At 44.0% G+C, this 25,072-nt stretch overlaps 1 protein-coding gene across 3 annotated transcripts in view; it reads right to left on the bottom strand.

Annotated features, from left to right (window-relative positions):
* LOC102381808 (kinesin-like protein KIF26B) overlaps positions 1 to 25,072 on the bottom strand; it is a 284,915-nt gene that overhangs the window by 13,822 nt on the left and 246,021 nt on the right. For 2 of the 3 annotated variants that reach the window (XM_025205138.1, XM_025205139.1), the window contains 2 exons: positions 22,034 to 22,196; positions 17,390 to 20,792 (listed from right to left, as the gene is read on the bottom strand). In XM_025205138.1, coding sequence (XP_025060923.1) covers positions 17,390 to 20,792; positions 22,034 to 22,196 — 3,566 coding nt within the window. Of the gene's footprint in view, positions 1 to 10,345; positions 10,481 to 17,389; positions 20,793 to 22,033; positions 22,197 to 25,072 lie in introns of all 3 variants that reach the window. The other variant, XR_003094265.1, reaches the window with a different exon arrangement.

Consider the following 25,072-nt stretch of genomic DNA (forward strand, 5'->3'; position numbering starts at 1 on the left):
GGTTGTTATCTATATTGGTCTGAAGTTGGACAGAAGGCAGGGTAGATATGCACCTTATAATCAGTTAGTCTATAATGTGCATCTCTATCCTGTGCCTTCTACATTGAAACCGTTCTATGATACCTGCAGCCAGTTGGGAATTTTTGGATGAAACATAATTCTAACAGAAAATGCCAATTTGTTTGACCTCAGTTGTTCCCTGAGCCCATGTCAGATTTGATGAACTTCAGATAAGCCATAGACAGGTTTCCTACACCTCCCTAAGTGTTTTTTTGGGGACCCTAGGGTTTCTAGATGTGCAGTCCAATGCAGTCTCACTATAAGGTGGGTTTCATTGTGCCTAGTTGGTCATAAGCACCAGTAAAACTATTCCCCATCGCTCACAGGCAGCCATTTACCCATGAATTCTTGAAACCTATTGCTTCAAACCAAAATGGCCACTTCAAACCCTTGCACCCAACTACCAAGCACAAAACCAGGAATACTAGCACCCTACAACATGCCATGGGTAAAAGCAAGGAAGATGAGGGCACTGGCAATGCCCTGCCATTGCACTGACCAGCTGCTGCAGGAAAGTAATTAGTTACTATATGCTCAACATATTCTAAGAGGATCCTAGAAAGGGAACCATGCTTTGATAAGTTCAGGCTTGTCCCTGCCTAGATGATCCTCCATCCCCAGTGCCAGGCCCCTCTGCAAGGAAGTAAGCACTGTAATACATCAATTAGTTTTTTAAATTTATAAAAGTTATGGAGGGGTGCCCGGAGTCCAACGAGGGGTGCCTTGAGTCCAAAAAGGTTGAGAACCACTGGCGTAGGGGGTAAGAGATATATTTAAAATAGGACTAACTTGGCAAAAATGGGACAAATGGTTACTCTAGGGAACTGACAAGACTCCTTTCATTTTTACTAAGTAACCAATGGATTTTGAGGGATCACACTCCATTCCACGAACTGCCTGTGCTAATGCTTCTAAATTTTTTTTTTCAACTTTTCAATATCAAACCTGAAGTGCTGAACTGCAGCCTGTTTTTACTGGTGAATCAGTCCATGAATCTTGAGGCCAATTAGTACTGCTATCTTACACAATGAAGCTACACCCAGACTGAAGGAAGATTGCGGAAAGAGAAACTACAAAACCTTTGCTGGAGAAAAGAAATACCAGCTGAAATCCAGATCCCTCCCCCAAAAATCAATGAGAACTTTATCATTCATTCCAATACAGCCATTATTTGACAAGAAAACTATAGCTTTTCTATGGGTTTTTGAATGATCACATAAAAAATCTTAAGCAACAATATAGTTTCATTATAAATTCTATAGGATATAAAAAAAACTCAGAAAAGTTATCATATTTTTTCTATCCAGTTTTATAGTAAATTTTCCATGGTGGGAGGTTATAGAAATAGGCTTTAAAAATGCCTGACAAATTGAACTACCCCATCAGGACAGTAATAAAAAAATGGAGAAACTGCAAGCATCTTCTGTGACCTTTGTCAAAATTGTCCCCATCAGACTTGCTATATTAACTCTGGCAACACCTGTAGACCCTGTCATATCCAGGAAGTTACTGTAACAGAAAACAGAGGGAAGGGAGCAGCCAAGTCAGGGAGAGAGAGATTGTTTTTGTACAAGACCCCTCTGCTACATTAACTTTTTGCCAAATGGTTTGAGACTTCAAACTGACAAATGCTGTGATTCCTCTTGTGTTACTAGAGAAGATTTGGACCAGCAAATGAGCCCATGCCTCACAACGCAGCATGGAAGAACCAGTGAAGCCAAAAAATCATCGGGAAATGAAAGTGGATATAGACCTAATCCAAAGTCTGCCGAAGTCCACGTAAGTTTTATGAGCAATATAAATGGGCTTTGAATCAGGCCCTAGATGAAGCTGGTTTGTTACAGCATCAGCTTGTGACAGATGAAAACACAAAAATAGCAAGGATTGACCAGTTGGCATAGCTAAATGTGGTAGCAGTCTGTCAGACAGGGCGACAGAAACAGCTTGAAATGACGTGATTCAGCTACAACGCTAAGAATGACCTTTGTCCGCTGACTCCACAGAGGCAACTGAACTTGTGATTTTTATGTGATCATTCAAAAACCCATACAGAAGACAGTGCTTTGCCAAAGAGTGGCAAAAGGGGTAACCAGTATTGGTACAAACTCAGGGCTTTATTTAGGCATTTTACAACACACTGCCAAGCTCCTAGCCTCCCTCAGGGTATTAAAATTCTGTTCTATAGTAACCACCACCAGCTTTTCTGCCTAAAGGCCAACAAAACTCCTCAACTGGTGAGAAGTGGTATGGTTTTCTTTTACTGAATCAAGACAATCCACAGGGATAACATTGTTTGTTACTGAAATGGAGACTGATTGCCACACATACTGATCCTGCACCACCACTTCAGAGACCCACTACACCTTCCACTCCCTGGAGTTGAGGCCTCCACATCAGGCCTCAACTATGGGTGCCCATCCCTATGTAGTGAAGCCAAGTGGATGACAGTAGCAGGAACTAGCTAGATTAATATGAGCCCACAATCTTTTAATAGGGATTCTTGTCTGGGCAGCCAGTGAGTCACCACTACATTTTAAGACTGCCTGTTTTTGTTCTACCAAGACAGTAAAGAAAGCAGGCAGAAGACAATGGGTCCAAGAGGATGAGCCTTTATTGCACAGAGTCTCACCAAAGTCCGTGTAGTTTTGTAGAGATAGAGGTCTATCTGCATTGATTTGAAAGCAGAAAGAGAGCAAGCGTGAGAGCAAGAAGGAAAGGAAGAAGCTATTTTTTATCTGAGGCTCAAAGGTTTTTCATTTTTGCAGGCTCAGGATAATGTATCTACTTTTTAGAGTGCTTTGGGGAGAAGTAAAATGAAAAAACCTCTTTGTGCTTGCTGTGAAACTGAAGGGAACTTAATCTATTTTAAATCTGCACTGATTAATTAATTGCTTATTAGTCTGGGTGCAGGAGGCACAGTATATCTGGGCAGGAATCCCTGCTGCCTCTGTTCCCTCTATTTAGTCTCTGCGATTTACCTGATTTCATGCTAAGTGGATTGGGTGAGGAGACTCCGCCAAAGCAACATTTTAAGGTGACGGCCACAAAGCAGGTAACAACTTGCTCATCTGTGGTAGCACACGTAGAGAAAGATTTAATCGTTCAAACAAATATTTTGTTTCCCATCAAAAACACCCATTTGGAGATGCACATTTATTAATGGGCTCTATGGGGCTGGGAGCTCATCAATCATGACTGTATAATTAATAAGGTGCTGGTAGAAGACGACAGTGCACCACCCCTCTACTCTCTGATGCGTTGCTTACAAAGGCATCCACTTGACTTGGAGGCCGGACAGGTATCACATGCATCTGCACCCCCTCCTCCCACATGAAGTTAATGCAAATTCCCAAATGCTCAAACGATGTGCAGGTTCGCTCAAATGATGTGCAGGTTCAAGCAGCCTGCTGAATGGGGTCCCAAAACCAGAAGAGATACTGAGATTTGCTCAGGTGCCCTCTTGGGACTCCTCCCCCTTACGTGGCTTTCCACGCACAAATTCCAACCCAATTCTACAGTGTTGATAAAGACAAAATAAAAAGAACAAAAACAAAGTTTCCACGAAAAGGGGCAGGACGTATGGTTGCTCTATAGCAGGCTGCATCTGAACTGAGCTCACAAAGGGGAAAGGAGAGAGCGCACAAGCCATTCATAGCTGCACCCAGGATCATCAGAGTACAACTGCCTTTGTGCAAAGATCTTGCTGTTCAATGTTTTCCTTTCTAACACTGCAACTGAACTATGATGGATTAAAAAGCGGGGGGGGGGAAAGAAGAAGAAAAGCCTTCTGGGCAAGCAAAGCAGTCACCCCACGCACACACAATTTGTTCTATGCTTTCCTCCCATTAGCAACAGCATCCGCCTTTATTATAGCTTCAGGCCTTTTGCTGATTTGTCAAGGTTGCCTGTCCCATTCCCCCTGCTGTTCCCTTCTTTCTAGCAACTGGGTTTCTGCTTGGCTTGATTTGAAGAAGCTAGACTGACTGTTCCTCTTGCTCCTACTTCCTGTGGGATCTGCCCTCATGGTCAATTGTCCGTGACTGAATCAGCTCCTCCCATTTCCTTTGACCTTCCTCCTCCACATTTATTTTATTGTGCCCTTTGCCTGGTGTGGATCACAAAGCTTCTTTTTCCTCTTTGTTAGGCAATAGCATTTGCAGTGCAGCTTTTACCTCCCCCCCCAGACACACTTGTGAGACTTGGGTGAGGCTGTGCTACAGAAAGGATAATCCACCCGCAAAGTTTAGGTAGCAAATTTTGAGCTGAACTTGTTGCAGCACAAAACATTCTGCATGTGCATTGCCATGGCACCTGCGCTGCCTCCCATCCCATATCCTGTGCTTGCCCACCCAGATCACATGAGTTACCTAATGGTAAACAAGTAAAAGTCAGAACAAAAAATAGCATACTGATGTTTGTATCAGCAGCAAAGATAACTTTCATGTGGCAAAATAGGAACCTCCTTCCCTCAGCACGTATATATAAAATACCAAGAGCTACAGTCTGTCCCGATTTATATTTTATACTGCGCTTTGGAAGTAATATAAGGCTCAGGGCTAATTCATCTTAAAAATGTCCTGCTTATATGCAGATGTGCACCTATCTTTAATTATATGCCCATGCAGAAATCAGGCATGTTGCGTCTTCAGTGGCACAGATTCCAGGACCTCCAAATAGGCTGTACCAGTCCGGATTATTCCTATTTGTGCCCAGAGTAGATATTTCTTTTACCTGTTCTGTCACTTTCCCTCAATTGCATCTCCATTTTCTCACCACATTCCCTGAATTACTTCCTTGTTTACAGGAGCCCGTCTGGGGCAAATTTATTGCCAGTGAATGAGCACTACTGAAACCAAATCAGGAGGCAGCAGTTCATGTAGCATGGCAGGTTGACAAGTAATTTGGGAGAAGTCCTGGGGGAAGGCCTACGTCACATGGGTTCAGTGTTCAGCATCTACACATCCATCACCTAGTGATTTTGCTAAATAATTATCTCAGTAGGGCTGGGTTTTGGCTCAGCATGTGTTCATCAAGTTTTGTAGTGCTATTGTATATGGAGATGACTCAAGGCTGTGTATTGTCCTGAGCATTATTGCTCTGCAGTAAATAGATTCACTTGTCACATTGCCAAGCAAGCCAGAGACCTGGGACTCTGCTGTGACAGCATCAGCTCTAGACAGGACAGGGGCAGGGGCAGAAGAATTCCACTGAGCTAATTCTGTGCCAGCACAGTGAGCGGGTTTTATTTATACCCGGCCTAATGGTGTCTGACTCAATCATGCATGTTGCATGGGGCCTTCACTGTGCACAATAGCCTTCTGCCATTTCCTCTATTAAATCATTCCTATGTTCATACAGCTGAAAGCTCAGTGCTGGCACGTGGTAGTCAAGCGTGTAAAAAATGATTACTCTGATCCTTTTCAACACAGATTTGCTGCATGAAATGGCCTGGCTTTGACCTGGGAAAATCAATGCTGTTGTTTTAATGAACGGGAAAAAAAAATTGTGGCTGGGGCCTCACTCATCTCTTTGTGCTCTCCAGCCAGTGGTCACATGTTAAAAAGGGGTCACCAGCACACAAAAATTCATTTCCCTTTATAATTCTTAACATCATTAGTCGTGGTGGGGGGAATGGAGTACATGAATTATCATCACTGTCATTATCATCATCAGTTGTGGATAAGTTCAGATGCAAGGGGTGGAGATGTCCTTTGGCTTTGTGGTACGAGAGAGATTTTGAAATTCCAAACACTGTGGCTTATTTAGTGTAAACATGAACCAAATTCCTTTTCACTTGGATTCAACAAGAAAAGCTCTGCCTTTTTTGTTTCATCATTATCATTATGCTCCTGTTTCAAAAGGTTATGCTGCCTAATATCAGTTACAAAGTTTGAGCCAGACTCAAGTTATTTAAACTTCTACAATCCTCAGACTCAGCAGCTCATGTTTTCTTGGATTTCCATTAACAGAGCTAGACCTTAACTTTCTCTGAGGGCTTTTGACTGTGGAATTATCAGGAGCCTCTTAACCCCCAGTCTTAAAAAATATCACAGATACCAATGAAACCTAAAATGATAATGGGAGAATGTGAGGTTAAGAAACTACAATTATGTACAATTATTGTCATGTCTTAACAGCTCCCATTCTTATGACTGTTTTGGTAGTAAAACTAAGCACCAGGAAACATGAGAATTTTACTGCACAGCCCATGAAATGTTGCAGGAAGACACTTTAATAACCTACAAGTCTGAAGGTTCTGGCTGTGAAACTGAATAAAGAAAAAAAATCATAACCTGGATTTGTCAGAGAAACTTCATCAGACGACAGGAGCCTAAAGCAGAACTGTGCATCTGAGCCCCCTTTACATGCAGGAAAAGTTCAGATGTGAATCCAAACTCTGTGACTCAGGGCATATCTGTGTAGCAAATCCAACCCCTTTTAGATTTTGGGAAAGTAGCTTGAATTAATCTCTTTACTATAAGGTCCCTGGCACATGTTACACTTAACACATGGTCAACCAGTTAATCATATCTTAAGTAGTTACTTGGCTGCATCTATGGCGTGATAAAACAGTGAATAAGCCACAAAGTTACTACACAAAATTACACATATTTTGTGTAATAACTTTGTGGCTGGTTCCTATCATGCCATTAATTGAATGTATGGCCAGGCTAGGGTCCCAGCTGTGGGGGTGCCTGGTGCCCCCCCCCCCCATGTCTAAAAGCCCAGATCAGTTGATGGTGCCCCCACTGAGAACCTGGATCAGCTGATGGGGCTCCCAGCTGCAGAAGCGTGGTATTTGTTGGTGCAGGGAGAATCTGGGATCTGGTGAGATGGGATCTGCTGCTTGATCCCACAATCACATCTCCTGCCATGCATGTGTGGCATGGCAGGGAGTGTGGATTGTACATCAGATCCCATTGTGCCCTTACTGCATGTCTGCTAGGAGCCTAAGAGCCTCTAGTGCAATGGAGGCCCTTGAGCTCAATAGGGTTTCTTTAACTCCTTGTTTTTTTAACTGACACACAATGATCATTAACCAAACCTAGACTAACGGAACCTGCACGCCCTGTAGACACCCCTTCCTTCCCAGCCCAGCCACCTGGACAGAATCTCCTTCTTTCCCAGATGGACTCTTGCCCTTCTTCTCCAGCCCAAGTCCTTTATCTTCCTCCCAACTGAGAGAGCCCAGGTCATGCCAGCAGGCAGGCAGCCAGCAATAATCATTTGTGCACTGTTTCCTGCCTCTAACTCGCTACTCAGGCCAAGCCCCCTCTGACCAGAAGCCCAGACCCGAAATATCCACAGGGCTTGCCCCTGCTGAAACAAGCCCTGTCTCGCATGGTTTACAACTCTCCAAGCTTAGATTTGCTTTGCTTTGCTTCTCAGACACGTTTTATTAAAGAACTGAAACCATTACTTTTTTTTTTTAATTTGAACTAGAGGGACAGAAATGTAAACAGATGCATACTCCTCAGGAGAGGAAACTGTCCAGTCCTGAATTCACACTGCAAGCAGTAATTAGTCACAGACATGCCAAAGCCCTTTGATCTAGCCATATAAAACATGGACATGGGTCTCTTTTATATACACAAGCCAATTCCAAAAAAGGGAAGGGGAAACAAAGCCTAAGGAAGATCTCTGTGGTTTCCATAGAAAACCTCATCCTGTTACAAATTGTACCAAATGCCCCTCTCTGTGCTATCGTTCCGGTGAGAGGGCTCATTAGGATTCTGACCATTTTGAAACCTCATAGGAGGCAGGAACCAGGAACCAATAAATAACACATGGTAGTGTGGGGGGTGGTTGTGGGGGTAGGCACAAGACCTTCATCCACATTGTATGGGAAATCAAATAATGCCTTGGTGTACAGTGCAAACCTAAGTACCCTCCTGGCTCTCATTTGTTCTTATTCTTACCTCATTGCTCCCCGACATTATATACCTGGAACAGGAAGGCAGTTTTTTCATTTGTTTTAGAAAGCTGAATCTGTGGACTCGGTGATCAGTTCCGAGCATGACTTCAATGAGTGATGTGCCCACTTGCACCGACTGACCTTGGTCCACTGGGGATAAGGTGCTAACATATACAGCATAATAATAATGAGCATGTTATACTTTTGACCTAAAACTGCCAATGGCGAGTTTACGAAGTTTGGCAAGTGGCACTATCTTGTCTTACAACATAGAAACGGAGGGACAGAGAAACTAAATAAGTTGTCCCTAGTGACACCATGAGGTAATAGCAGAACTAAGAATAAGATATATGGCCTGCTGACAGCACCATTCTGTCCGGCTAACCCAACCCACAGTCCTAATTTCCTAAAATGTTATTGTGATTTTGCAATAGGAAGTTTGCTTTGAATGCAAAGCACAAAGAAGTTCAGGATGAAATTTTCAAAAGGGCTCCAAAGTTACTGCTGACTTCGCTGGGAGTTAAGGCAATGTTTTAAAAATCCCACCAATAATCATTTTTAAATGATCTCTGGCTGCATCTACACGAGATGTTGACTGTGCAGTAGTATTGGACTACTGCACAGTAGCATCACAAAAAAGACATTTGTCAGCACTACTGCACAGTAACTTGAGTTACTGCGCAGTCCTTCAGTACTTGAATAAACAAGTACTAAATGGCTGCAGAGTTACAACTGCACAGTCAGCGTCTTGTGTAGACACAAGCTTCTGTGTAATAAATCTTATAGGTTGCAACTCTTTCTAACCCCCTGGCAGTCTGTTAAACAGGAGCACTATACTATAGAAACAGAGAAGGTTAGGAGACTAGGCATGGTTGTGTCAGGGCCCGTTCTATAGGTGGGGATCAAGGGTGGCCAGCTAGACTCCTTGGTAGGCAAAGATAAGAGCCAGACAGAGCACATTTTCCCCCTATCTACAAACAGCTTTTGGCAGCTCTGGCAGTTTTGCCTCCCTATTTTCAAAGGTCCTCCACCCTCCACTGCTACATGATGAGGAAAGTGACAGAGGTACCTATTCATTCTTAGGGAGAAGAGATTAATGGAAGGAGGGTAGAAACCAGAGAGTAAATAGCTGTACAGATGCTGGGGGTTGGAGAGGGAGGGACAATCTGTCACAAAAAGACAGTTACAAATAAAGCTTTCCGCTTCACTTATCTTAAGGGTAACAGCATTAGTGGGTGTATGGTCAAGTCAAGTGACTTGAGGCTAGAAACTAAGGCTTCCTGAGAGCTAACCCTGGCCCTATTTCTCACTTGAGATGGGTAAACTAATTAACTCTCTGCCTTAGTTTCCCCGTCTATATAATGGAAAGTGTAATAATACTTACCTCAGTGGGAGGATTAGCTAGCAATTGCACACAACTTTGAAAACACACAATGCTGGATAAGTGCTAAAGGTTTTTACAATTAAGATCTGCTTCTAGCATAAGCAGTTGTTTCAGAGCAATAATGTACTGACCTAATGTTATGGTACCACTGTTAAATGTGAAAAAGCTTGGGCTACTTATTATACCGCTGTGTTAGTTTCCAAGATGAAGGCTCATTTCCTTGATGCTGTAATCATGTAACATGGCAGTTTAGAGAGCCGGTAGCAGAATGTAATGGAAAATAGTTTGTGAGAGTGTTTATTTTACGGGCAGAACATTAGCTGGTCAGTGAAACGTATATGCGTCCACTCAAACCCTGGAATTTAACTCCAGCCAAAAGTGAAAAGTATGAACTGGTCTTTTCTTTCAAAAGCTGTTACTGTATTTCTAATACCAAGGCTATAGCAACCAATGCATGAGAACCTACAAGCACTGCACTTAAGAATACTGAAAGGCGAGGTCTTAATCATAGAAAAAATCTCTCTCTCCAATGTGTCAAGATTTCAAAAGTAATTGTGAAATCTGACGAGACTACTGGTGATTCCCTTAAAGACTCTTGATGGCATCTCTTAAAGGGGCTTTCTGTTGATTCATGTTGATCATGTATGACAGCTAGCATTTCTGTTAATAATAATCATAAATAAAGTGGACAAGGTTACCTGACCTGAAATGAGCACATCTATAGTGCCATATCCATTATGGCACAGTGGATCTATGACAGCAAATCAGGAAGGGTTCAATGCTCTTGACACCACGTATTAAAATAATATCTGTGCTTTAAGAGCTACACAGCTTTGTATGATGTTTTTCATGTAAAACATTACTTACCAGAAGCCTTTGAAACCAGAACAAATCTACTGAAAGAGAATATTTGTGTAAAATAAAATGCACCAAACCAACATGGTTCTTTTCATAATATTACTATGATAAAAATATGTGAACAACACCTTGCTCTATCACATCCCAGCCTCTCCTTCATTTTGATCCTGTGTTGAAGTCATAATCCTGTTTTTATGACATCATAAATCTGTTGACATGTGAAAGACTGTGCTACCATCAAACACAGAATTCTGACTTTACTGCTGCAAGATCAAATGGAAAAAAGGAGACGGGTTATAAGAAACCTGAAGCCTTGTTAATTGTCAAGCAAATGTTCAATGTCAGTGGCAATATGTAGGTGAGAAAGTTATTTTTATTTTATTTCAATTTTAAAATACATAAAAATGCCCTGTTATAGTCATGACTGAACCCATTCATTCAATAAAACACAAGAATTAGTATAGCAATAACACAAATATCTCTTCCACACAAACACCAGGTGAGCATTGCGAAGTTCTCTGTAAGACAACAGGTTTGGGCTCTGTTGGGCTAACAGGGTGGGCAGCTTCAAGGAAAAAAGTCCTCTAGTCAGAATTCTCTGCCTCAGATGTTCAAATCTAGGAGTTATTGGCCAAAAGGTATCATTGGCAGAGTTTACGTCTGACAGTGATGACTGTGGAGAAAGGACCTAAAAACATGGGAAATTACAGTTCAACAACATGGATGGCAATCAAAAGCCAGAGCAAAGTCCATGCTTAGTGAAAAAGAAATAATATTCAGGTCAGTTTTATCCCACATCAACTTGGAGTAGCTTTGAGGAGCAGCATAGGCACTACAGCTTTCTGCCTGCAGAATCTAATGACCTTCTTCAGGGAAACATCATAAGTATATGGAAATACCAAAATCTGCTGCTGACTTCAGTTTATCGCTGACCTTGTATATACACACTGCATTCTGACCCAAAGAGTCAAAAGCCTATTAGATAAGGCCTTACACTCTCTAGATGTACCAGACAACATCAAGAAAGAAAACACTGCCCAGCTCAGAAAAAAACCCTTGTCCCCAACTTTGTCTTCTGTACCCTCCCACCAGGTCCAAAGCCAGGAGCATCATTTTCAGCCACTTTGAGGTGGGAGAGCTGCTGCACCTGAGAGCCCCTCACACTCCATCCCTGGCTATAAGGAATCAAAACTGCTACCCCGCAAAGTGGGGCAACAGAACCCAGAGCTCTTCCACAGCTACAGTCTAAAGAAGATACCAGCTTCACACACCCATCCGCCTATGTTTCCTCTCCCACTGAGTAGGCATTACAGCTTTCCCTGCCCTCCAGGCTATCAGAGGAAGGGGAATAAATTGTCAGTCTCAGCAAGACTACAGGTGTTCTTAACATCCAATTATAGGCAGCTCTATGATGCTGATGTCAACTTTGGAAGTAGGAGGTGAATGTTTGGGGTGAGCTTTAAAAATCTCAGGAAGCAAAACGTTCACTGGGGGGATACGTGAACCCAGGTGGAATATGCTCTGACTTGGCCCAAAGGGATGTTGTGTGTTACAGTCACAAGTACCAATGCAATCAGAGGGTCCCTTAAATAATCACAAAGACATACGGTCCTCCAAGTCTGTCTGTGAATGCTTTTAACGGTTGGAAGACTTTCTAAAGGTCTTTGTATTGCTCAATAATAAAAGGATAATGCTTTTACTGCAACTAACATGTGCAGTTTCATTTTACATAGGCCAGAGTCAGGCTCTGGGAAGGGCACCACAAGGTATCAACTGATTAAGACAAAATTCCAAGACCATAGCAGGTACAAACTCAGAGTAAGGATGGTCTTGTCCTGTGGAAGATGGTATACAAAGGCCATAAGTGCCTTCATTTTGATGACAGGCAAGGTTCTTTGGGTAGATGTGATATCTTTTATTAGACCAACTAAATAGTTGGAAAAAATGTTTTTTGTGAGCATTTGGGCACAAACACACTTTTTCAGGTATTGGGAGATTCTACTGCTGTTCTGTTTTCTCCAAGGTGGCCAAGAAACTGAAGTATAACAAGAAGTCTGTGAAAATGCAAATGAATGGAAGTTTGGAAGACGATGGGTAGAGGTGGTAGAGGGAGGGGGAAAGGGAGGGAAATGTGTGAAGGAATGCAAGGAGTCTGCTTGAGGCAGGTTACCTGTGTCAAATATCAGGCAGGTTGTAATGTGACATAAATCCAATATCTATCTTCAGTCCATGATTTTTTGTATCCACTAGATTTATGAAGTGAAGTTCATAGGCTCATCTGCAGAAGGTGTTTTGTAAGTTCCCTTTGAGGATTAGAACTGAGAGATTGGAGAGGAAGTGATTGTTTTGTGAGAAATGGGTACCCACAGGTAATTGCATATTTTTGTCTTTGATGGATTTTCGATGGGCGTTCATTCTGGTACACACTTGTTATTTGGTTTCTTCTACATATTTTCCATCAGGGCATTTGCTGCACTGGATGAGATATATCACATTTCTGGAGGTACAGGTGTAAGATCCAGGAATGGTAATGGTTGTGTTGTGGAGTTCTGTAGTTATTGTGGGAGTGGTGGAGATGTGTTGGCAGGTTTTACATTTCTTTTCCTTGCATGGTCTGGATCCAAAAGAACCCCAAACCCAAAGAACCTTGCCTGCCTATGTCCTTAGATCAAAACAGCTACAAGCAAGAGCCCTTCATTTTGATGACTCTACTAGGTGGATTAATAGCCACCAACATGGCACGTTTATGGACAGATAGTAAACAAAACAGGTTGCCCTTGGCTTAAATGCTCCATCAAATTGGCTAGAACCAGACAGACGTCCCTGGCAGGCACTCTCTCTCTAGCTAGTAGGAAGGGATGGGAAAGGCCCTTAAGGAATTTTATCACTGCAGGGCTTGTATGTAACAGTATAACTTTACATCATCTGATTACAGAGATGACTGCTAGATGCATTTCAGCAAAATAAAAAGACACCTTGGGTTTCCTTAAAAAAAAAAAAAAAAAAAAAAAAAAAGATAGTTCAGGATAGCCAGAGTTAAAGTAGATAGTACAAGAAGCAGCTAAGTCACCCACACAGAAATTTCTTTCCACTTCACAAAATAAATCAGTCTGTTAAAAGTCTTTCTACTTTATAAGGAAATAGCTTGTAGGTAAGCAGAGCAATTTCTCTAAAAATGGGTCATTTGGTCAAATCAGGCTTACAGGTGGGTCATGGCCATCTTGTGTTGCAGCACCTGTCCTGTTCTGGGAGATTAGGTTAGGAAGTGATGGAATTGTGCCCGATTGAGTATCAGAATGGCCAGCCCTAGGCAGGCCAAACAAAATGATTAAGTCCAAGACCCTGTCTAAGCTTCCTGGGGATTTCCAACTCTGAGGATTATGGTTCTACATACAGAGGAAAGCCTCTGTCAGCCAGCTTGGCTCATACCCCTGCTGAAGTAAAATGCTTGACACTTGTTCTGGAAAGTCATAAACAGTCCCACAGTCAGAATACCCAGGTGTGAAAGACATCAGAAACAGGAAACAGTTACTGATGGGACCACTGTGGTTCTCTAGGAAGGATCTTGTCAAAGCATTCTGGAGACCTGGCAAGTGCAACACTATCAGTGTGATGTCACCCTGGAAATTCACCAGTTTGAAAGACACACCACCTCCTTGCATAACAAAGTAGGGCTTGCTCCTCCTTATCTGTTGATGTGATGTCTCACCATGGTATTGCCAATTAGCTTTTGCCTTGTAACACCCTAATTAAGAGGCAAGAAAGCCTAGCAGGCTTGCCACTTTACCATTATTTCTAGGACATTTATGGGAACCATGGTGTATGGGAAGAGGACAGGCTCTGAATCTTAGTGGCACTGAGATGAGCTCGCCTTCCCAGGTTTAGCCATCTCCTGGTAGGCAGGATAACTGAGAAAGTAACTCTACTGCAAACCTGTAGCAGATCCCTCCACCATCTTAAAGAAAACGGCATTTTTGAGACAACTGTGTCCAGTTGATCCGTGGAGTGCTTGTTGGGTAGGCACACAGATTTCAACCTACTTCTAAAAGGTCATAGGTTAAGTCTGCCATGCCATCTGACATAGGTGTAAGCTGCCATCAGGCCCACAATTTCGAATCATACCATTGCTGAGATTCAGAGATGTGCATGAAGCTGGCTGATGGCAGCTATTATGCTCAGGAAACAATTACAAAACAGTACTGTTTCACCATTCTGAAGCATAGCAATGTTCTGGGCTGGATGAACTTCATCCCATGGTACTGAAGGAACTGGCAGAGGAAATTTCAAAGCCCTTGGCAATGACTTTCATGAAGTCGTGGGAGATGGGCCAGGTACCAGAGGACTGGAAAAGGGTCAGTGTAGTACCCCTCTTTTAAAAAGGCAAAAAAGGAGGACCCGAGGAACTACAGACCCATTAGCCTTATCTCAATACCAGGAAATTACTGGTGCACATCCTAGAAGGCCATTTGAAAGTGTCCGGAGGAGGAAAGGCTGATCACAAGCAACCAGCATGGATTTATGACAACAAATCATGTCAAACAAACCCAATCTCCTTATTTGACAAAGCAACCACTTAGATGGATGAAGGAAAGCTGTAGATATAGTGTATCTGAACTTCAGCAAGGCTTTTAACAAGGTCCCATGTGGCCTTCTCATAAAAAAATTGGAGAAATGTAGGCTGGAAAAAACTACTATAAGGTAGATAGACAACAGGTTCAATAGCTACAAGTAAAGGGTATTTATTAACGAGTCCATGTCAGAATGGCAGGAGGCTTCAAGTGGAGTCCCACATGATTCTGTCTTGGGTCTGGTGTTGTTCAATGTGTTTATTAATGATTTGGATGCTGGCATAGAAAGCTTCTTGAACAAGCTGTAGAGAGCATGACACTGGGAAGGACTGCAAACACATTGGAGGACATGAGCACAATTCAGAAGGATCTCGACAGACTGGAAAGTTGGGCTAGAGCTAACGAGATGAAATTCAATGTGGACAAATACAAGGTGCTACATCTTGAGACAAATAATCAGAAACACAAATATAAAATGGCTGACACCTGGCTGGATGGCAGCACTATGGAAAACAATTTGGGAGTCTTGGTAGATCACAGACTCAATACGAGTCAACAGTGTGATGCAGCCACTCAAAAGGCAAATGTGGTTTTGGGATGCATCAATAGAAGAATTAGGTGTAAGACACGGGAGGTGATAGTGCCTCTCTGCTTGGCACTGGTTAGGCCTCATCTTGGATACTGTGTGCAGTTCTGGACTCCACATTCTAAAAAGGGCATGGAGAAGTTAGAAAGGCTCCAGAAGTGGGCAACAAAAATGATCAAGGGCTTGGGAGGCAAGTCATATGAGGAGAGGCTGAAGGAGCTAGGTATGTCCAGCTTGTGGAAAAGGCACTCAAAAGGGCACATGATAGCAGTCTTCAGATACTTGAAAGGCTGCCATAAAAAAGAAGGAAAACACCGTTTCTCCCCTGCTGCAGAGAGAAGGACATGGACCAATGGCTTGAAGTTGGAGCAAAGTATATTTAGATTGGATATTCAGATAAAAACTTCAGAATAGTGAGGCAGTGGAATACACTCCCCAGGGAAGTTGTGGACTCTCCATCACTGGAGGAGTTCAAGAAGAAAATGGACAGCCACCGTTTGGGGATGATCTAGGCGTAGCTATGCCTGTGTTCCCATGCTTCTGGGCTTTGCTGGCTCTCCCTCCCCCTGCTACATATGTCAGGGTGTTTTTAAGCCTTCCTCAGAGGCATTGGGTGTTGGCTACAGCCAAGGCTGGGGACTTCAACTGGGATATGCCAATGTTCCTGCTGGGAGCAAAGACAGAGGTTCCTGGCTTAGAAGGTCTTGCCCCTCCACTTAGGGTCAACCTGACTGATCACAATATTTGGGGTCAGGAAGGAATTTTACCCCATAGTCAGACTGGTTTTGACTGGGGGGAGGAGAAGGGGAGTTTGCCTTAGCATGGCCCTCTACCCAGGCTCTCTTGAGCATATACTGACATTTCAAAGAACCAGAATGCTGGCTGCCACGGTTCACTTGCATCACCTTTTGTAGGTTAGGGTTCTAGGTCTGTATTGTGTTAGAGTTGATGGTAGTTTTACAAAGAGTTTTGATTATGGTTTGTACAGGATGGTTTGGATAAGGATGATCCTGCTTCCGGCAGGGGATTGGACTATATGACCTCCCTTCTAGCCCTACTTCTCTGTTTCCATACATTCTGTGGACTCATTTCTTTTTCTTGTCTTTATCCTGGGGCCCAAGGATCTGAAGACATGAAGAAGCTTTGTAAGTTTTTTTGAAGTCCATCTATTGTCTAATTCCTAGGCCCTGCAAGTGGTCAATTTCAGATTGAGCAGTAAGGGTATCCATCACTGATTGGCGTAGCTAAATTGTATGATATGTAGTTTTTTAATCAAGATTTAAAGTAAACTGTATTGGGTAGACTATGCTCTCAAGCAAAATCCTTTGCTGTTGTTTCCCCAACTCCAATGAGCAGAAATAAAGAAAATGGAATAAAACACTAAATAACTAAAATTTCAAGTTAAAAGTGTATTGTCCCAGAGGCAGGAAAGCTATGTTGCAGAAAGCACAAACACAAACTTGCATTCTGTCATGCACCTGAAATTGTAGCTGCCTTTCCCTTATACACAGAGCTAAAGGTGCAGGTGTGACTGTAACAGAAATTGCTATTCGAAACAAATCCAAACTCCCACTTAAGGGGTGCATGAGCACCAGGAAAATCACTCAAAGTAGAATATTACTGACATGTGTTAGCCTTGCAGGGATATCTTTTTGTGCCTTAAATCACAAAAATACTAATGAAAAAAATTGAAAAAAATCCCTATAATCAAAATCCTCCTGCTTTAAGGAAAACAACAACCTGAAGCAAATTTAAGCTAAACTATTCATGGGAGAGGTTTTCACAAAGAAAATGTGGACCTGAATAGGGTTTTCACTTGTACATAAACAAGATCTAAAAAGTTCAAAGCTCCAGAGACTGCCAGCACGGTAGCTGTTTCTTGTTCCGTACCTCCGCTATTACACACCACCTGTGCTTTGCCCTTAACTAGCCAATGCCCCGTGACTTGCCTTGCCTCCTATGGAGTAGCCAGCACCAATGGTTATCCCCGAATCTGTAGAACACAAGCACACGCCTACCTGTGTTCGATCGTTTCTTTGCATTTTTTAGACTTCGGCACCTGCCGCTGACAGAGCTGCTGTTCTCGCTCATTGAGTCTTGCGCCGACGAAGCGCTCCCTGTGGCTTCGCTGTCTCTCATCATGCTCTCATAACCACTGCTTCCCCCGCTGTGGTAGAACAGGGCTGTTTTGCCCATCGCTGGTGGTAGCTCCCCGCTCAAGACGCTGCTGTTGTCACTTCCGTGCCCGCTGCTACAGCGGTGAGGCTTCCGAGGAGGGGTGATTTTGCTGTAAGGCGAAGGCAGCATGTGAACAGCTGTTTTCTCATCTCCATGAAGGCAGCCCCGCTCATCTGTGTCTGAGTTTCCACGCAAATGTAAACCTCTGGCACTCGCGCTCCCTTGAAGGAGCTCTGAAATCCGGCCATTGACAGCTCTGAGGGGCAGTTTTGAAGCAAGCCCAGAGCCTCTGTTTCTGCTGAGGGACTGGGTCGACCAAGACATATTTTTCCCATTGGGAGGTAAACTGGAACTCTGCCCCACTGACTGAGGCAGAGACTTGGTAGAAAAGCTTAGTGTTTTTGTGGCAGAGGCAGACAGGCTTCGGGCCTTAGGGCTTGCCAACAGCAGCTTGCTGACTGCAGATATCTTAGATTGGCTGGCTTTTGGTGAGGCACCTGCAGACTGGGAAATGCCCGAGTTTGTCGGCGATGATACTGCACTGCGGCTGAGGCTCCGTCCAGCCCTAGGCATGGTGCTGTCTTTTCCAGGGCTCATTTTGGAGCTTACTGAAGAGAGACTTTCTGCCCTTTCCAATGACAAGCACTCATAGTGGCTCACTGTGGACCTTCCCAGGGAATTGGTCCTGCTGGCTAGCTGCTCAAGTTTGGCACTAAATAACTTGCTACTGCTGCTGCTACTGGTGTCAATGCTAGAGCCCTTCTGTTTGCCATTCACCTCATCAGGGAAGCTGGCTAGAAAAGAGGCTGGTTGGTTGGATGGGCTACTAGTGCTGCTGCTACAAGCACTGTGCTGAGGGCTAGCCCTGTTCTTCTGATCCAGGCTCGATTTTCTGACAGGGGGCAGTGGAGGGGTTCCTTTGGGGCGAGTGAGGACACAATGCTTGGGGGAAGCAATTTTCCTTTCCAGGGTGGCTTTAGAAGACTGGGGGTGAACAGGAGAAATGACTCCATTGTTCTCAGCAACACAGTGAGAGAGAGCACCATAGTGTTCGTCCTGCTTGCTGCTCTTCTGGAGCCCGCGAGGGAGGCTGCCATTCTTTGTGCCGTCAAAGGAATGAACAGGGCTCTGGGTTGCAGAACTGGGCAGCGCCATTTCACAACCATCCACAATCCTCTTTAGATTGTCAGATCCTGGAGAGCTAGAGGTCTCCCCACTGCTGCTGCTAAACCTGTCATCTGAGTTCTGCTGCTTACTGTGTTCAGGCTTGGCTGGACCCAGGCCAACTTCAGGCCTTGGCTCATCACTGTTTTCTTTTTTTACATCATCTTCCCTCTTCAGCCACGGGTCTTCAAATGTGATATCCTTCCTCTCACTGGATTCTTTCCCTTCTTGAGGGTAAGCAACTTTAGCGGCTGGAGTTACACTTGTTAGGCCATCAGTAGTCTCTTGGCCCTTAAAAGAATTAACAGCAATACATGGATAAACAGTAATGTTGGTTTTCATTGGGATGTAGCCTTCACAGCTACTAAGGTTTGCTGTGTTTTTAATTGTGACAGTAGTTTTCCCCAGAGCTGATATTTTGCAGCCTTTAATAGGTGGCACTTTATTGAAAGCTTCCTCCCCCATTTCTGACAGTATGAGCAAATTGTCGGCCACTGGATTCTGCTGGTCATTTAAACAAATCACGCTGCTATTTTGTATGGCATTTGACAACTCAGAGATCGGGGGATCCGCCATTGCTTCACCATGCCCATAGCATGCCTGGGCTATGAAACTGTGGCATGATTGTTCACCGTCACTCCCTGTGCTCATTTCACTCAGCCACGAGCTAATGGACGATCGTCTGCTGCCATCATCCCTGCATTTGTCATCTAGTCCCAATTTTGGAAGTGGCAGGAACTGTGTTATGCTGACCTCAGAAACAGGAGCTGAATTAGAGTAACACTCCAGGTCTTCGCTGATGCTACTGATGATACTAACTGGCCTAGACCCAGAGGCCAAAGCCTGTACAGAACAGTCGCTGTTAAAGCTGATGATGCTGGTTGGGCGTCCATTGTCAAGGACCCCACTGATGGTTAGTTCTTCAACAAGTGTAAACACCAGCTCATCCTCTCCATTTAGCTCCAATGGCTGCTGTACCGTGACCATCGTGGTGCTCAGAATCTCTTTCTTTGACTCTGGGGCAATGTTTTGTTGCTGTTCTTCTTCAAGAACAGTCTCTCCAAAATCCCCACTACTAGTGGACACTGACTTTTTCATGATCTGAGGGCTCATTCCCACCGGAGGGGTTCGGATCTCTGGCTGCAACAAAGACTCACTAGATGTCATCCCAGAGTCCTTGTTCAGGTGTGCGGGTGGTGGAGCAGAGTTGGGCAATACTCCTTTCTGGGTGTAGACCTTGCATCTCTGGGAGGGAGAAGTTGGTGGCTTGTATTCTGAGGTCTTGGAGAGGCTTGCAATGCCGAGCCGTGGTGAACCCATTGGCCTAGGTTTGCCTTCAACAAAGCCACAGGTGTTGAGACCTTCTCTACTACTCTGTAGGCTTGTGCTCTGTGCTAATTGGGAAGAGCTGCCAGTGACACTCCTAGGAGAAGGAGGAGTTGAAACATTAGTAAGAGCTCCAGAAGGAACAGGGGATGGATTTCTCTGAATCTTGCTGATTGTGGCACTGATATTTTCTCTCGCTTCCTTATCTGATTGCTGACAGTCTGGTATGGCGTCTTCCTTATCTGATTCAGATAAGTGACTGAGCTCTCCCACTTGGCCTGGGAGAGGGCACTTAGAAACCTGGTCTGCGCTAAATTGAGCAGGCAGCTCTTCAAAGGGAAATGTGCTGGTCTCCTCACTGCCATCAATGCAGTCCAGCCTCTCCTGAAGCTCAGCAAAGGTGTTGCATTTCAGACAGTCTCTTTCAGATGTGCCAGGGTCTGTCTCACTTACTTCCTCCAACTTGCCATCATTTTTGGTTTTCTGTAGAGCAGGAACTATGGGGACAAAATCTGGTGGACCCTCATTATCTGTCAGCTCCTTATCAGAGAGGGCTGTGCCATTAGGGCCAACATAGATCACAGTGTCACAGGACTGTTCGCTGCTGGAAGAATAATCGGGATCACTTGATAAATGCAGGATAGGAAAATCTGGGTCAGCTACATTTCTAGAGTGGAAAGGCCTCAACTGAGTGGGTCTCCGCATTCTCCCTTCTTCACAGGAGCTTTCACCACCAGAAGAACTTGATGTGTACTGTGGTGAGAAAATAAATGTCAGCACTATGGACACTTTCCACACAGCACATCTACAACAGAATCACAACTGCCATTGAGCCTTGAATGCATGACATAACATACTAATGCAAACTAATAAGTACCTACTCCCACACTATGTGAAACATTATTACAACCTTTGGGGGACAGGTAATTAAGTAAATTAGTTATGTTGTACATCTGGTTAACTCAGAGTACTTAAACTTGGGAATTGGGTATTATCCTTTCTGATTTTTAACATTTGGAAACTGAGACACTCAAAGTTTAACCATCTTGCCACCAGAGGAAATAGCAGTGAACAAATGGCAGTGTTCACAAAAATCAAGTGTCTTGACTCTTGGTGTTTTATGAAAACCAGTAGGCCACGTAACCTGCAGTGAACCCAATGGATGATTGAGTCAGAACATTTCACTGGATCTCTTTTGACCATTATAACTAGGTGATTTTCGAATACCTTACCTAATAAGCCTACGTTGTGAAAAGAGTTCACATTCACAACACAAATGAGGCACACAAGACAAGGAAAATCCCTTTTTTTATCATGATAAGGCATGTAGCTGGTGCAGTAGTAGCTGGCCTGTGCTTTCTATGGCCAGACTGCTATGACAAGATACAAACAGAATTGGTTGCAGATCATATTTAACAGTAATCCATAGACCATCAATTTAAAATAGGGTCAGAAAACTTGCCAGTTAAACCAAGTTAATAATTTGGCTATAAAAGGAAGTAGGCCCCTAGAAGCAAAGAGATCACCATCATCAATCTCCTTTAAAAAATTCTACTAGATTTATGAAGAAACAGCAGGACTAGTGTGTCTGTGTGGGTTAAAACTTTCTGTGCCTTATCTGTCTATGAGGAAAAATGGGGGAACCTGATTCTTCATTTATTTTCATTTCCTTTCATTCTAAAAGTAGTAATATTTATTACTGTTTTAATTTAACTGAAAAAGTGCCTTCCCAGACACACACACCTCTAAATATTAAGCTTAGAAAGCTATTATAGTTTTTTGAAGTCTCTTCTCTATCTCAAGTTGAAGCATTTATTCCCTCAGTCTCTGTTACAAGCTTTAAACCACTCATCTAGCACAAAATACATGTAGCCCATACCCTTAGGAATTATGATTATTGATTTTGTTATCTGCTGCTCTTTAAGACCTCCCTATCTCATTAAGGGCTCCTTTTTCCTCACTAGAAGAAGACAAAGAGTTATACATCTTCTTACCTTAGTTTTCTTTTTCTTCATCCTCAGGACTCTGGATGCAATCTGGATGGTGGACAGTGTTTCAGCATAGTTTCCTGCAGCTGCCGAAATGTGAGCTATCATAGTGGTACGGCAGTTCATATTCCCCAGGGACTCCCTGAGCAACATGGTGAGCTTGCTGTCTCTGCAAAATAAAATGAATTAAGGCTACATTAGGGAGCTACGTTTCACTTTGACTGTCGTGATGTGACTTCGGGTCTCAGCAAGATTTTTTTTTTCTTTTTAATGGAATCCTAATTACTATCATACTACAAGTTGGTATTATGTTATGTCTACGCTAAGCAAGATGAGAAACACTTTGCATAAAATTGGAAGTCCTTTCCTTTTTTTTCGCAATTCCTCCTTCCTGTCTTTTTTTCTAATTCCCCTAGCAGTTTTGCCACAGCTAAGATAGAAGAGAAAGGAGAAACTGCATCTTAGAGTAGCTCTCAGGAAACACAGTAGTCAAAAGCAAACAGCTACCCATTTCCCTCCCAGTCAGTATATGCAGCATACAGACAAACTGTGGTGTGGCATTTGAGGAGATTAGATTAGACTAATGCCCTGATTGTCCTCTCAGCACTAGGGTATTGGGGTAATTCAAGACTAACCAGCGAGGTCAGTAAAGTTGAACCAGGATAAGACTGGTGGAAATCAGAAAACAATTGAGCTTTAAGAGTCTACACCGTTGTTCGTCTATGTTAGATCAAACGAGCCTGCAATCTGCTTGCAGCATATTTTGTTTCTCGCCATTCATGCCCTGGTGAAATAGCTTGGTGCCTACGAAAGCTTATACCTATCTGAAATAGTTAGTGTCTAAAGGGCCACCCTACCCTGCCTTCTCTCTAAATACTCTGGGGTTTGACATTCTGATACTTTATTGCATGTGGTTATGATTACAGGGAGAACAGGAAATTGTAAATATGGTGATTTAAAAGGGAAAGGTTACAAATATAATCCTTTGCTCATTAATGACTTGATATTGCAATCAGTGGTATACTTCCAAAAGTTTTAAGTGGGGACCTCTGACTGCAGGGGCCAGGTCACATATGGTAATGAACTGGGTGCTGAGCTAGGAAATAGAATCCCTTTTGGGTCTTGAAGTGAGAAAGTCTATCCTGACTGGTAGAGGTCTCCCACAGCTGGGAGGCATGAGTTTCCCAAGCAAGGATGTGAGCAGTCAGTCACCCATGTGCAGAGGTGAGTCACCCCTGAGTGGTGAAACATCTCCGTGGCTGCATGTACATGAACAGTGGACTGTGCAGTTGTTACTGTGCAGTCATTAGTACTCACTTAAACAAATGCTAAATGAATGTGCGATAAGCAGCATTACTGTACAGTGCCATCCCAGCATGGGTGTTTTTAGATGCTATTGCACAGTAGCAATGAGCTACTGCATAGTAGCTCGTTGCTACTGTGCAGTAGTATTGCCATCATGGTTCATGCCTGGTGACACTACAGTGCCGTAGCAATGAGCCATAGCATCTCATGTAGATGTGCCCTGTTAGTATCAGACTCCTAGCAAGGTTGAGCAGACAGGTGCTGGCAGGTGAAGATGTAGGATGTGGCAGCTACAGGTGACCTTTTTGGTGCAGCTGTAGCTCCTGCAGTCTCTTCCTCCCTATGCACTGCTGAAGCAGCTGATAGGGATGTAGGGACCTGGTGGTGTGTCCTTCATCCATGCCTTGAGAAGCCACTGGGGAATAGGAGCAGAGAGTTCCCACACACGGGGCACGGCTAAATGTGCAAATGATGCGGGATCAGTTTACGCTAGAGGAAACTGACCTGGGCACACATTTACAAGTAAAGGACTCAGAAGCAGCTTTGCAGCTTATGGCAGTAATCTGCTCCCACCCCTGCCAGCCCTGCACCAGCCAGGGGAAGCTCTAGCCTCCTCCTGGGTGCTAGCTCAGGGGATGGCAGGGAGTCTGGAGCTAGGAGCCAACTGTCTCTTGGCAGGGGCTGGGACATTGCTCTCTGCTCCAGGGAGCTGCCTGCTGCCAGGGAAGGCTCCACCACTGGAGCCTGGGCACGGACAATGTCCCCCTGCCCTGGCAGCAGGAAGCTCCCAGCTCCAACTCCATGATCACGATTGCAGGGCCAGTGATGGGAGATTCTTCTCTCCCAGTGCCAGCTCCGTGGTTGTGGGGCTGGCACGGGGAGAGAAGAATCTCCCATCCCTGGCCCTGCGACCATGGAGCTGGTGCTAGGAGAGAAGACTCTCCCAGTGCCAGACCCCCAACTGTGGAGCTGGCCCTGGGAGATAAGAATATCCCAGCTTGGGCCCTGCAACCATGGAGCTGGTGCTGGGAGATAAGAATCTCCCACCCCCATTCCCCAATTGCAATTTTGAAGTGGAGGATAGGAGCTCCCTACTGCTGGGGCAGGCAGACATTGTCTCCACCCAGGCTCTGGTAGCAGAGCCGGCAGCAGGCAGCTCCTGGGGGCAGGGAGCAATCTCTTGCCACCTGCTGCCTGGGAGCGCATTTGCTCCCAGTCAGCCATCTACATGTGCACTATTGCACAGTAAGTAATTGGGAGTAAATTAACTACTTGTATTTACAGATAGCAAATTTACTCATGATTAGAGCAAATTACTGCACAGTAAGCATCTGCATGTGTAGAGGGTGATGCATACTGCACAATAATTAGCTCTAATCTTGAGTAAAGTGTCTTGTGTAGATGTACCCAAGAGCTGCTAGGATTTCAACAATGGTGGGTACACTCTAAGGGGGCTGCTAGCAAGCAGAGCCAATCTCAGCAGGCTAGAGCAATGGGAAAGAATTCTTTGTTGCCTCATGGGCAAATGTAACTGTCATAACCCAAGGGTATGATTTTGTATGTGCTTCGGCACTGCAGAATTATTTCCCGCCACGAGGAGCTTTCTTTGCACAGTGCAATTCTCAGTTGCAAAGAGAAAACCCCGGTGCAAAGGAGTTCCCGCCATTTGCACGCAAATTTGTTCCCCACTATTGGCTGTTTCTAAATTATTCCCACGTGGGGGGTAGCTGTTGGCTTTTT

Source organism: Alligator sinensis, unplaced genomic scaffold, assembly GCF_000455745.1.
Source record: "Alligator sinensis unplaced genomic scaffold, ASM45574v1 scaffold284_1, whole genome shotgun sequence".
Lineage (NCBI taxonomy): Eukaryota > Metazoa > Chordata > Crocodylia > Alligatoridae > Alligator > Alligator sinensis.